The sequence below is a fragment of the Enhydra lutris genome, unplaced genomic scaffold (genome assembly GCF_002288905.1).
Source record: "Enhydra lutris kenyoni isolate GAN:26980312 unplaced genomic scaffold, ASM228890v2 scaffoldscaffold56, whole genome shotgun sequence".
In the NCBI taxonomy this organism is placed as follows: Eukaryota; Metazoa; Chordata; class Mammalia; order Carnivora; family Mustelidae; genus Enhydra; species Enhydra lutris.
Window position 1 is genome coordinate 3,909,205 of NW_019154140.1, and position 14,815 is coordinate 3,924,019.

General features: G+C 41.3%; 1 protein-coding gene across 1 annotated transcript in view; it reads right to left on the reverse strand.

The window, feature by feature from the left end:
* Positions 1-13,873, reverse strand: part of LOC111157818 (neural EGFL like 2) — a 334,472-nt gene extending 320,599 nt beyond the window's left edge. The window contains exons 1-2 of the mRNA XM_022519484.1: positions 13,608-13,873; positions 13,038-13,166 (exon numbers count right to left, since the gene is read on the reverse strand). Coding sequence (XP_022375192.1) covers positions 13,038-13,166; positions 13,608-13,662 — 184 coding nt within the window. The 5' untranslated portion in view covers positions 13,663-13,873. The remainder of the gene's footprint in view (positions 1-13,037; positions 13,167-13,607) is intronic.
* Positions 13,874-14,815: the final 942 nt, after the last annotated feature.

Below are 14,815 nucleotides of genomic sequence, written 5' to 3' on the forward strand. Positions count from 1 at the left end.
TCCCGCTACCTGAAGTAGTCTCAGCCTGCTACTTCTCCGCCATCTTGACTCCCCTTTTCAGGGAGTCTTTTTTAACAAGGCAGTCAATAAACCATTGATCATCAAGCTGACATTTGGAAATCACCGTTCTAGAACAACACAAAATACATCTAAGTCCTCTTCTACATGACGGTCCTTCCAATATGTTTAAAGAAAAAAATTATATCCCCACCATCTTTTATTCTCCAGGCTAAAAATTCCAAATTTTCCAAGCTCTTTCAACAATTCCTGATCGGACATGGTTTCCAAACCTTTCAACTCCCTGGTGCTTTCCTCTGGATGTATTCCAGTTTGGTTTATTTGCAGTAGGGGAGAAGTACTATAGCATAGATAATCCAAATTAATCCTTATTTGCCTTTGAAATGTTTCTCCGTACTTTCAAATGAATATGAGCATCTCCGCTAAATGTTGAATTCACAATACTACAAACTAAAACTGTAAACTCTTGTTGTCAAAAAGCATTCAGGATGTCCAGGTTCTTCTGTGTCACACTCCTTCTTGGAATGAAGAAGAACCCTCTCAGAAGGGCACCAAGTTAAGCAGAACTACTATTCTATGCCTCTCAACCCTCTTACCTTTTCCCATGACTAGAGAAGAAAGTAGCAGGTGTTTTGTTATACAGAAAGAACTCTTTTGCCTTCTTCAAAGTTACATAAATATATAACACAATAATGTCACCAAAAAATCAGATTTGCCATGAATAACTGGACTCAATTCAATGCACAAATATTCATTTACTGATGCCTGGCTGAGCACATTACATATGTCACCATGACAGGATGCTACAAGAAGAATCAAGGCAGAGTCCCAAGCCTTAAAAAGATCACAAACTAGTCGGCCAAATAAGTATATCCATGTGACAAATTTTTGTGGAATTCTTACTGTATGCTAGACACTTGGGTTATACATCAGTGAATAAAACATTAAAAAAACCCTGTCCTAATGGAGCTTATTTTCTAGCAGGAGAGACAGATGATAAACATTCAAATGATATATAAGCGAGTAATATAGGGTGTTAGATGATAAATGTTATGGAAACTAACTTCAGAATAGGGATATCAACTGTACTTGTGGGGTAGAGGATTAGCTGAAATTTTACTCAGTGGTGAGAGTCAGCCTCATTAAAAAATTGATATTTGAGAAAACATTTGAAAGAAAGGGGAAAACATGCAGATATCTGGGGAGAAGAGAATTCCAGGCAAATAACCAGTGCAAAGGCCCTGAGGCAGAAGAGTAACTCACCTGAGTGAGGAACAACAAGGAAGCCAGTGAAGTTAAAGCAAAGTGAGCAAGGGAGAGATAAACAAATTAGGCTGGAAAAGTAATTGGAGGGGGTGGTGGAATTTTTCATGCAGGTCTTTGTAGGGCATAATTAGAACTTTATCTTTTGAGTGAAATGAAGAACCACTGAATGGGGCAAAGGAATAACATGATATGCTTTGTGTTTTAAAAGAGCACTCTGGTAACTATATTGAGAATACATTTTAGGGGGGGCAAGAGTATAAGCAGGAAGACCACATAAAGGCCTACTGCAGTAATCCAGCTGAAAACCAGTGGTGGCTTGGACCAGGGAGGTAGCAGCAAGGAAAAGAAAAGTGGTCAGATTTTTTATGTTAAAAAAAATGTTATACTACAGTGAGGTGGTTGTTTTCATAAAGGATGTTAAGACAGCACAGAGGAAGAAACAACTCCACCAAAGGAAGGATTTATAGTCAAAGTGACAGCTTAGCTGAGTCCTGAATAATATGTAAATGTTCACCAGGAAAAAAAATCAGGAAGAACCAGAGAAGGAACTGGCATGGAGTTGCTGGTGGCCAGAAGAAACATAGGGAATGATCCTTTCCCTGGGGAATTTACAGTCTCAATAGGGAGATAATACAGAAAAGTAACTTAAGACTCGAGTCTCAGGAGCCACTGGGATAAGAATTTGGCATAGGAACTTTGGACTATAGAAATAAACAATATATGCCAGCAAGATATTCGAGAGAAAAAGCCAAAGAAGTAGCTAGAAACATAAAGAAAGTGACCCCATTCACAAAGGATCCACAGGACCACCCCAACTGTTCTGTCAACATTACACCAGCCTCTCTACCACCATTCAAAGCTCTGTGAAATCGTATCTTCCACCACCAGTTTTCATCATCAGTTCCTACCAACACATCAAACTGGTATCTTGCCAAGGAAGGCCAAACTTAACCTTAACCAGAGCCAAGTAAAGCAACTACATCATTTGTTTCTCAGTACTCCTAATGCTTCTCCCCACGACTCAAAACTAAGCTAAACTTTTCACAAGCTTAGAAAGTAATGTGTGTTTGGTGGCTGTAGAGGAGCTCACACTATGAATGAGCCTATAGATGAGCTCAAACTATGAAAAGATTCACTCTAGGAATCTTCTTTTGTTGGTTTTCTCTATGGTCCCCTTGTAGGGGGGACCAAAGAGAAATTACACTCCTTCCTCTCCACATTTGCCATTTGTTCTTATCCCTCTCTACCCAAAGCTGCATATTGTCTTCCACCCAATAAAGCCATAGAACAGAAGATGCTTCAGAGCAAGTTTTTCTTCCGCTCCAGTTGCTCTTTGCCTGTCCTCTCCGCTCATGTGAAAGTCACCTCACCTCAACCCCCTCACAGCATCCAGTATTTTTACCTGGAAACCCCTTAAAAAAAAAAAAAAATCCAAGGAGCATGACTTGCTGCTAAGCTAATTTCAAAAGTGAAAAAAAAATTTAACATATTAAATGGTTGGTAAATGTCAGGCATAGTTTCATTCATATAATCTACATCAGCTCTAAGAATTAGTACTGTTTTTATCTGAGAGATCAGTTAAGTAACAAGATCAAGTGCAGACAACTAATGAAAAAGAATTCAAGCCCAACATGTCCAGCGCTGGAGCCTCACTACTACTGCATATCACTATGAACCTAGAATTACCCCCACCATTTCTTCCCTATGTCCAGGCCGGTAGAGTAAGACCTTTCAGAGCAGTAGTTTACTGTCCTCATTCTAAAACTTCCCTTTGTAGGGAAGGACATGCGGGTGCCTAGGTTCTCCATCCCTTCTCCAGAATGAAGAATGTCAGCGAAGGTGCCATCAAGAACAATTCGGTGAACACTTGTGCAAGTGCTCAGTGCCTGGCAGCAGGCCAAATGAGAAAGGGAAGAGTCATGCTCCACTTTTCTTCCCACCCTCTCTCTCCCTAGTTTTTCTCAATTGTAGCAGCCCACATCTGAGTTTCAACAAATGAGTTTACGTGGTGAAACAGAAGTCATCATAACAAAAATATCCACCAATAAACTGTTTGCTTAATAAAATGACTTTGCACACACAAATACCTCTTCAATGTCAATGCTAACTGAAACCTAGCTAGCAAAAGATGAAAATTTTCATGAAGTTGATAAAAAAACATGTTAAAAAAGGCTCCAATGACACACAAAGGCAATTACTTATGATGGTCTCACACAGGTAGCTAAATTTTAAAAATGAAAAATAAAAACTGTACCATTATGACAGGTATCTCAAAACATAATGGTCTTGCATTAAAATGGTAAAGAGAGTCCTCACATGTTTTTATAAAAACAAATGCATGCGTGCACGCGCGCACGCACGCACGCACACACACAATCAACACTTGATTTTACTCTACTTGTTCCTATAATTAACCCATAGTTAAATAATTACTTCCACTTTGTCATATATATACTAAGACACATAATTTTCATAGTTTTTAGCTTCCTTCTTTAAGACAAAGTCCCAAATTTTCTTTTTCACTATGTACAACTAAATTTCAGTTTTTCTTTTATCTCCAGTAATAATTTATGTAAACATTTTCCTTCCTCCATTATACTGTGTGTCCCATCCTTATTCACAGAAGCATTGCAATAAAAAAATTTTAATTGTGGGGTGCCTGGGTGGCTCAGTGGGTTAAGCCTCTGCCTTCGGCTCAGGTCATGATCTCAGGGTTCTGGGACTGAGTTCCGCATTGGGCTCTCTGCTCAGCAGGGAGCCTGCTTCCCCCTACCTCTCTGCCTGCCTCTCTGCCTACTTGTGATCTCTCTGTGTGTCAAATAAATAAATAAAATCTTTAAAAAATTTTTTAATTGAACTGAAGTAAAATCAATGGGAGACCGATCACACCGTAAGACCTTAATGTCGAATACCTAAGTTATCAGTTAGCAGATATTGAATTATAGACGGATAATAATAAGAATGGGAAAGAGGCTAGATGTCTGCAAGACTGGGGTCTGGAATCAACATGAGGACAAGGAGCCAGTAGGAGATGTAAAAAGCCAAAGAAAGGTGAAGACTCTTGACTTCAGCTGTCATCCGGGTGTGCCTCGGTCATGACATTCAAAGTCATCCATTTGTCAGAGCCCAGCAAGATTGTCCCAGCTCCTCCTAAGCCAAATCTAGTTGCCATTCCACAGAGATCCCTGGCACTCTTGGTAAGAGACTTCTAATTATGCTTGCCCCTGCCCATAATTATGGACTACCACACTCACAGGGTGCCAAACACCATGCTGAGTGCTACCCATCCCACTTTTTAAATATTCATGCTAATTTCCCCCTCCACCTGTGCATTAACCTTTTGGGGGAGGAGGATATATTTTTTGAAAATTAAATACAATCAAAAAGTCCCACACTTGATTTTGCTGTTTGCTCTCAGAATGATCTCATAGCTAAATGATGGAAAGCATTTCTTAAAGACTTGGCACTTACTATGAAGATTCTGACCTTACACATAAGAGGCTATTTTCAATCACAAATGTCTAACAGTTTTACCTGGATAAAGTTTCCAACAACCCTACAAACACATTCTCATGCATAGTTGAGAGAGGGCCCAAAAGTAAGTTTAATTCAGCTACAAAATAAATGGATCCTAATGTTTAACATATTAGTTTCCTATGGTGGCTGTAACATATCACTTTAATGGCTGAATCAACACAAATTTATTATCTCACAGTTCCGGAGGTCAAAAGTCCAAAATGAATTTCACTAGGCTAAAATCAAGGTGTTTGCAGGGCTAGGGGAAAAATCCATTTTCTTCTTTTTTTATACCGTCTGTGGGCTGCCTACATTTCTTGGCCCATGATCACCTTCCAACTTCAAAGTCAGCAATGACCAATGACCAATTAAGTATTTCTCACAATGCATCACATTGGCACTGATGCCTCTACCTCCCTCCTCCATATTTAAGGTATCCTTATGATTCCAATGGACCCACTCAGATAATCCAGGATAATCTCCATATTTTGAAGTCAGCTGATTAGCCACCTTAATTACTTCTGCAACCTTAACCTCCTCCTTACCAAGTGACATAATATATTCACAGGTTCTGAGAATTTAGTTGAGAGACCATTATTCAGCCTACCACAGCCTGTCTTTCATACCCAAAGATTCACATCCAGCCCATATGGAAAAATACATTCATTCTATCCAAAAGTCTCAACTAAGTAGTGTATCAACTCATGGTTTAAAACATAGTCTAGGAGCACCTGAGTGGCTCAGTTGGTTAAGCATCTGCCTTCCACTCAGGTCATCATCCCAGGGACCTGGGATTGAGCCCCACAATGGGCTCTCTGCTCAGCAAGGAGTCTGCTTGTCCCTCTCCCTCTGCCCCCCGCTCATCCTCTTTCTTTCTCTCTTGTATTCTGCTCTCTCTCTCTCTCTCAAATAAATAAATAAAATATTTAAAAAAATAAAATAGGGGCGCCTGGGTGGCTCAGTCATTAAGCATCTGCCTTCGGCTCAGGTCATGATCCCAGCGTCCTGAGATTGAGCCCCACATTGGGCTCCCTGCTCAGGAGGAAGCCAGCCTTCCTTCTCTCACTCCCCATTCCTGTGTTCCAGCTTTCACTGTCTCTCCCTCTCTCTGTCAAGTGAATAAATAAAATCTTTTTAAAAAATTAAAATAAAGTAAAGTAAAACAAAATAAAATCTGGTCTAAATCTTATCAGTACAAAAGTCCCAAATGTCAGCATCTAAATGAGTTACAATCCATCCTGAGGCCCAATCCCTCTCCATCTGTGAACCTGTGAAACTCAAGAAACAAGATATCTGCTCCCAAAATTTGATAGTACTAATAGACACGGGAAAACAATTATAGACATTCCCACTCAAATAAAGTGAAAAATGAGGTTAAAAAAATTAGACATCAGATCCATGCAACTTTGAGATCCATCTAGGCAAATTGCATTTGATTTCAAAGTCTGGGAATAATGTTCTGTGGTCCTTGGTTCTACCCTGTAGGATCTCAGCTCTGCCTTCTGGGTTCTCAGTTCTCCCTCTTAGTCAACCTTATTTTTTCATCAAAGGTGGTACGTGTTTGCCGCTAAGTAGATTAAGCAGCCTGTTTCTTGCTTGTCGAATTGTTGGGATCCAACTACCTTCTTTCATTACATCCTCTTACTTCCCTTTTCAGGCCCACCCAGATGTATTTTTGCTGATACAATATTCTCAGGAACCATGCAGGTCTCCCATAGAAGTCATGGCAATTTATTCCATTACACAACAGGCTACTCCAGAGATATTTCCTGGATAAATCTATCTGTCTAACTGGCTTCTGCTGAGATGTTTGAGGGAATCTATGAGCTACATGTTCAATTTCTTCAAAGTGCCGTCTATGTAACTGAACACTCTGGTCTTACTTCTGAGGCCCTCCCAAAAGTTCTCCTACCCATAACATTGGCTTTCCCCAGAGCAGGCATTTCTGACAGTGACTCTCCTACCTTTAGCATCATTTACGATCTAGGAGGCAGAGGTTTTCTCAAATATCAAGTTCTGATTTCATTTAGCTTAATAGTTCTTCCCTCAGTCTGCCTCTCTATGCTTTTTACTGGAAGAAGCAGCAAGAAAAACCTAGACTGCACCTTCAGTGCTGTGCACACAAATCATCTCAGCTAAATACCTAAGTTCATATTTATACGCTTTACTTACACAGAACTGCAGGACACACCTTAGCCAAGTTTTCTGCCACTGCATAACAAGGATCTCCTTGTCTCCAGTTTGCAATAACATGTTCTCGATTGGGGTCCTGGGATGGAGCCCCGCATCGGGCTCTCGGCTCAGCGGGGAGCCTGCTTCCCCCTCCCTCTCTCTGCCTGCCTCTCTGCCTACTTGTAATCTCTGTCAAATAAATAAATAAAATCTTTAAAAAAAAACCAAACATGTTCTTGATTTCTGTCTGAGCCCTCACTGGCAGTGTCTTTAATGTCTACATTTTTACCAACAGTCTGTTCATGACAATGTAGGTATTCTCTAAGGACATTTAGTTTTCTCTACCACACTCTTCATTTTCTTCTGAGTCCTCACTAGTAGAACTGACACCATCCATATCTCTAACAGTCTATTCAAGGCAACTCAGGCATTTTCTGTCGTGCTTTTCAAAATTCCTCCAGTCTATGGCCATTTCCCAATTCCAAAGCCACTTCCATATTTTTAGGTCTTTCTTCCAGCAGGCTCCACTTGCACGTATCAAAATCTGTATTAGTTTCCTATTGCCCTCTAACAAATCATTGCAAACTTAGGGGCTTAAGTCAACACAATTTATTATCTCACAGTTCTAGAAGTCAGAACTGGGTTAAAGTCAAGTGCCAGCAATGCTGGATACTCTAAAGGAAAATCCATTTTCTTGCCTTTTTCACCTTCGCAAGACTGCCCACATTCAATGGCTCATGGTCTACTTTTATCTTCAAATCCAAGACTGGCAGTTCTAGTTATTATCTCATTGTATCATTGACACTGACTCTTCTCCTCCCTTTTCCAGATCTAAAGGACCTTTGTGATTACATGGGGCCAGAATAGTTTTCTTACCTGAAGTTCAGTTGACTAGCAACCTCAATTTTACGTACAACTTTAATTCCCCCTTGACATGTAACATAATGTAGGCTCAGGTTCCTAGGATTGCGATAAAAACATCTTTGAGGGATCATTATTCTGCATACCACAATACATCTTTGCATAATGATAAATTTTCAATTCTCTTCTATTAAAATGGCCCACTGTGTAATTTGGTCCCTGCTCTCTACATGTGTGTCATTTCCTATCACAACCCTATGTTTCCACTACAGTGAGTTTCTTCCATCTTGTCAAATGCACAATGCTCATTCCCAGCTTGGGATCTCTGCTCATGCTCTTTTCCCTGTCTCTGTGATTCTCCCTTTCTGAATCCCTGTAGCCCCTCTTCTCCAGACTACTCTTGTAAGAGTATCCTATCCTTCAGCTTTCAGCTTCAATGACTCTTCTTCAAAGACAGTGTCCCTGACCCTGTGATTCCCTAGACTGTAGATTCCCATTGCACTCTTCGTTTATCTTCATAGCATTTATCTGAATGGTGATTAAATTATTACCTGTGTGATTGTTTAATGACTATTTTTAAGACACTCTGAAAGAGTCTTTAAAAAGTTCTGATTCCTTTGTTATATGCCTAATACTTAGCAGAACAGGATTGCACAGTATAAGTGCATCTGAATGAAAGAACATGTCTCTTTTAATCCTCGTAACAACATTAATTTTATACTTGAAAGTACTGAAGTTCAGAGAAATTGAGTAACTTCACCATAGGAAAACAACTAATGAGATTCCACTGGAGCTATATGGTTTCTAAGCCCATCTCTTTGTCACTGTGTTAGTCTATTCTATCGGGGCACCAATGACATTGTCTCTAAGACCACGGATGTTCACGGACCATCATACTGACAAATAATCACTGCAGCCTACACTAACTTTCCTTAATGTAGTTAGTTACCTTTACCTACTAAAGTCAATGCCACCACCAAATGCCCGATTTCAGTCCTGTTTTTAAATACTGACATGAATAGACTTGTGGACACTTTTTCCTTTTAAAATCTTTTTTTTTTTTTTAAGATTTTATTTATTTGAGAGAGAGAGAGAAAGAGACCATGAGCGCGGCGGGGGAGGGGGGATGTCAGAAGGAGAGGGAGAGAGAGAGACTTTCAAGCAGACTCCCCACTGAGTACAGATCCCATTGCAAGACTTGATCTCAGGACCTATAAGATCATGACTTGAGCTGAAATCATCAGTCGATGCTTAACGAACTGAGCCACCAAGGTACCCCCTCCTTTAAAATCTTTAAATCTTGGGGCTCAGTCAGTTAAGCATCTGCCTTTGGCTCAGGTCATCATCCCAGAGTCTGGATCGAACCCCACACTGGGCTCTCTGCTCAGCGGGGAGTCTGCTTCTCCCTCTCCCTCTGCCCCTCACCCTGTCCCTTCTCTCTCTCTCTCTCTCACTCTCTCCCCCTCACTCAAATAAATAAAATCTGTAAAAAGGAAAAATAAAATAAAATCTTTAAACCTTAAAGTTCCTTAAAAATAACTACCAAACTTATTTTCAAGTTACCAACTCAGGAAAAAAATTATGCTTCAATTTTTATCTACTTCTCTTGTGAGGATTAATGGCATTATAAAATCTGTGAACACCTTAGAAGAAATTTTATTAAACCAACAGATGAAACTATCAACTTTGGGAACACGGCCAGACAAATTTAAAACCAAAGATCTAAAAATCATGCTAACATTGCTAGAAAGTCCTAGAACTGTGCTGCTTATGTGTTCATTCTTGGTCTCTCATGTACAGAGAGGAAAGAACATTATTATGAACACTGTCTTTACAAATACCTCCTAGACTTTAAACAAGGTAGGTAGAATTCTATTTATAACTGTACAATCCTTAGAACCCTTTACGAGCTTTCATAGGTCTTTTTCATTGTCAGCATTCAATCCTCTATTTTTTTAAAATGTAAATGTATTTTTGTGGCTATGAGTCAGACTGCAGCTAGAAATACTTGGAAGATTTTGATGTAGATTCCAAACTGTTGCCTGGATACTTTTTCCTTTTGAAAATGATTACAATTGGCACAGATAAAAAGCCACATTTATTAAAGGATGATCTAATTTAACATTTTCTTACTTCAATTTCCAATGCAGCTACAAATCAAATTTCAACAACAACAAAATAATTTTAGTGATACTATGGTTACTATTAGGATAAAAACCAGGTATGACTTTGAAATATATTTCCATTTGCTTTCATTGTACATACATAATAAAATGTAACTATTAAGTAATAGATCCATATTGCACAATAATTTACAAAAATTACTTAAAGTTTCAAAAAGTACTGAATTATAAGCATCTTAAATACCACTAGAGAATAATGAAGTAACCAAAAGGAGAAGAAATATTAAATGAGCAAAAATCACTGGGAAATCATATGCTGAGACTTCTTTACTTTAAAGAAACAAAAGAAGATGGTTATACCACTGCAGAAGAAATTTAATGGTTCAAAATCTCTTTCATCTATACAGAACATATCTGATAGCACAAAGTAACTTATCTGATAGGTTTATATGAAATCCGAGAGCATCTCACAGGTTTTGTAGTTTGTTACTATCCCACTATGACATTTTACACACTATACAAAAATATCTGCAGCATTCTCAATTCACTATAAATCAAATCCATAAAGTGTTCATAGTCTGAAAGCTTTTGTCTCTCTAAAACCCATGGAATCTCAGAGAAGTAGTAGGAGTCAGAACTGACTTCTTAACAACCTTTTCTAATAGCAGAGAAAAGACATTTCCAAGGTAATGCAAAACTAATAGGCAGAGCCAAAGATCCACCTGTTGTCAATTCCATAATCTAAATCTTAGAATAAGAGAAGTTATTAAAGCACAATCAATAGATCAGTAATATATGCCTACTGAGAACATAGCAGGTAGCAAAGACTTCCTGAGTTACTGGCTACATGAAATAAGACTCATAATTTGGCAAGAAATGAAATTTTACATCTTCAAATCTCGAAAACTATATTTATTAGGCATTTACTCTGTCAAAGCATAGGGCTTGGTACCAGAAAGGAAATAAAAACAATTCATCTATGTGCACTGATATGTAGTTACAATGGACAATTCATTTGCGGCACAATGCCTACCTTGAAGAACTGATGATTTAAATAAAGATGAATACTTAACATTCCTTTAAAAAACTTGACCAGGAAAAGATATTAGTTCCTTAGACTATTTCCTAGAATTGTCTAATTGTCTAGCATGAGACCATAAAATGCACAGTCCTGAGGGTTTCTAGTTATGACAGCTCAGATAATCTTTAGAGGGAACTAAGAAGAACACAAGTATAATTTAAAGGATCTTTGGAAATTTTAAGGGCACTTCAACACCATTTGTGTATCAGGAGCTTTAGCTTCTGTAAAGCTTTCCAGTTACTCAAATTAGCAGACCTGAGATAACTTGGCTTCCAGTTCACAGGGATTGAAAATCAGAGATTTGAAAAAGAAGAAAGAAAGAAAATAACAGAGGCTTAACCCTAATGACACTTCCATTCCCCTTTGTGAAGTTTGCTGACACTCTGGTCTTATTTCCTTTATTAAATTTTCCAAATTAAATTTGTTTCTAAAGGATTCAATATCTAAGCTGAACTCCCGCCCTTCCCCCAAAAAGACCTCTAAGTAAATAAAATATCACCACAAATATTTGTCACAATAAAAACATTTAGTGGGCTTGGGGCACCTGGGTGGCTCAGTGGTTTAAGCCTCTGCCTTCGGTTCGGGTCATGATCTCAGGGTCCTGGGATCGAGCCCCGCATCGGGCTCTCTGCTCAGCGGGGAGCCTGCTTCCCTTCCTCTCTCTCCGCCTGCCTGTCTGCCTACTTGTGATCTCTGCCTATCAAATAAATAAATAAAATCTTAAAAAAAAAAAATTTAGTGGGCTCATAATTAAAGAAGAAAATTACATTTTAATTTTTATAAGAGTAAACTTGTTTTAAATAAATGCAACACAAGTCAATTTCCTCCTTTTCCCATTGTAAAGCATTAGTGTTACTGTCCATGGTGACACATACTGGTTATGTCAGGCAACAACACCACTACAGAGACATTCAAGTTTTATTTGATGCCTGTTTCTCGGTGGCAGATTTGCTAAAGTGGTTTTATTTTGCATATCCAACTCTTTAGCAATTATGAGTTGCACTTTTCTTGAAGCCATGGTACCAAAATCACAAAAGAAAAATCTGGGTGGCTAGGGAGAAGATGCTTCAGTCAGTCTATCAGATATTTTAAACCAAACTTCATTTCTCTTTTGCCTTCATCTATACTTCACTGTATGTGAAAAGAATCTTTCTGTATGTATTCAGCCACCTTTTAGAAACTCATATTACATCTTTCCACAAACCAAACAATATTCAAAAGCTTTGGTCAATCAAAGGTTTTAAGCATTGGGATTTGCTTCTGACTACATTTTCAAATATAAATGAAAATGCATCGCCAACACCCACAGACTCCAAAAAAAAAAAAAGTTCTATAATATTAAGCATTCAATTAATAGTGATTCAAGATATACCTCTGAATTAAAATTTATTTGTAAAATTTCAAAAGAATACTGAAGAGAATATTATTCTCTTTCTCTTGACATTGATAGAGTAGAATGATGATCTCTCAAAGAGGAATTGTTTCAAATATGGTGTATTTGTGATATACAGTAGATAAAACTATTGAGAGCAATTCATTTTTCCAGAAAGCTACTCCACATAAAGAAATTCGTCCCAACCAGGCACCACTGTACCTGCAACTTTCAGAGAGCCATGTCTTAACTAAGATTAAGCTATCCTATTTTCTACCTTAATCAATTTCACCCAAACGAGCCATTTGTGCTATAATTCATTGTTCCCCAGACTCTAAAATCAACCATCTGCCATCGGAGTTTCTGTACAGTAATTAAGGAACTATCCATTAGAACTGGCAAGAGTACAAAGTAAGGAGGAGAGGGCGGGAGGGGAGAAAAACCAAACCACTTAAAAAGAGATGGAAGGTGTGTGTGTATATGTGTGTCACATTAACCCCTCCACATCTCAGCTCCAGATACTGCCATCCATGAGGCAATACAGAAGTTAGGAGGAGCTGTTGAGGCCAACTCCCTCTGGGATTATCCGAACTGAAACTGCATTGGGGACTCGGCATGCGCTCCATACCTTGAAAGAGAAAGGCTTTCGTCCCATTATGCAGTCCGGGGACCTGGCGCACTCCAGTCGTGGACTCCCCAAGTTCTAACTCAGTTAAGACGTCAATCTGTAGGGAGGGGTCCACACCAAGCCCCCAGACTGGTGGGAGGGTGGGGAAGAAAGAAAAAGCACCATCAAAATACAAGCCTCTTCCTCCAGGGCATCAAAGACTGGTGTCTTGGAGACAGTACTGGGAACTGACTAGGGAGTCGACTCCCTCCTCCACCGCGCAGAGCCTTACCTGAAATCAGCAGCCAAGCTTTAAATAGCGGAGCACCCACTCCCATTTCCCTGACCTACTTTAAACCCCTCTCCGTGCAAAGTTCCCCCTCGGCTCTCAGACCCTGGACTAGGGGTGTGACCGGCCCTGGCGTCTCCAAGGCAAACACAGAAAAATCCAAATCCAAACCCACCCTCTACTCCAAGCTTCCCACTCTAGACCTACTTCGGGTGGAGGAAAAGCAAGGCGTCCCCAACCAGCTCCTGCTGCCCCCAGGGCGAGGGCCATCCGTTCCCCGGCCCCAGCTCTGGGCCACTCACCTGCTCCGAGACCGAAGATCAAACAGAATGTTCTCAGTAAGACCCGAGACTCCATGGTGTGGATCTGCTCAGTCCATCGTCTCCCTCTTTAAAAATAAAAAATCGAAGAGGTTCTCGGAATCAAGCGGGAAAATAGCGTTTGTGCCTCCTGCCGCTGCCTCGCATTTACTGATTAGTAGGATTAATACGATTTGGTTGCCTAAGAAAAAAATGGGAGGACCCCCCAGGCACGTGAAGAACTTAGACCCTCCAATGCGCACATCATTCCCACACGCAGAGCCGAGGCGGCAGCGCGGGCAGAACCGGGGGTGCCCAGAGAGAGGGGTCGGGCTCGCTCGGGGGCTGCTCCGCGGGGGAATTAGCTCTGGAGCTGAATAAAAGCAGCCGAAGGCACGCACAACCAGAAGAAGGGAGGCGGCCCCAAGAAAGCCGGGGGTGGGGCGGCCCCGCACCCGCCCGTCTTCCCCTGCCGCGCGAACCTGTTGTAAAGGCAGAGACAATGGAGAGAGCGCCGGAGACGCGCGGTGGAGAGACGGCTCCCCCGGAGCGGGAGGGGCAGGCCCGGGGAGGCGGGGAGAGGAGGGACAGGGAGGGACCGCCGAGGGCGAGGCCCGGCACTCCGCGTCCCTCTCCAGCCCCGGCTCCGAGCCCGGCACAGCTAGCCCCAGGGCTGCTGCAGCCCCGCCCTCCTACCTCCCTCACTCGCTGACCCCGGCAACGCCAACCTCCTTTCAGGATCCAAAGATCTAAATTCAAGGTGCTAAGTTGATGGGCGGTCTTTGCTCTCACCCCCTGATTTCGGGCGCGTGTCCTGAAAGACAGTCGGAGAGAAAGGACCACCCAGTCGCAGAAGGCGAGGCTAGAAGACGCGCTTGCCCGCCCTGTAGGCAAAGGAGGGAAGCCGGCGTACAATTGTGCGCTGGGCTCCGAAGCAGCCCCGGGAACTGGAAAGGGAACTCCTTCGCCGGGGCATGCGGAGGAGGGCCGCCCAAAGCAAGCTAGACTCTCAAGGTGGGGCTGGACGAAGTAGAGAGAGACTGGCAGAGGCGGGTGGCGAGCCTGGGAAGCCCTGGCAGCCCTAGGGGAGAGGTTCCCTGCCCGGGGCGGGGCGCTGGAGAGCTTCCCTAGCGCGGAGCGCGCAGGGGAGAACTTATACTGGAACTGCTGGACAGCTCCGGGACCTCGCGCGCCCCCTGCCACACAACACG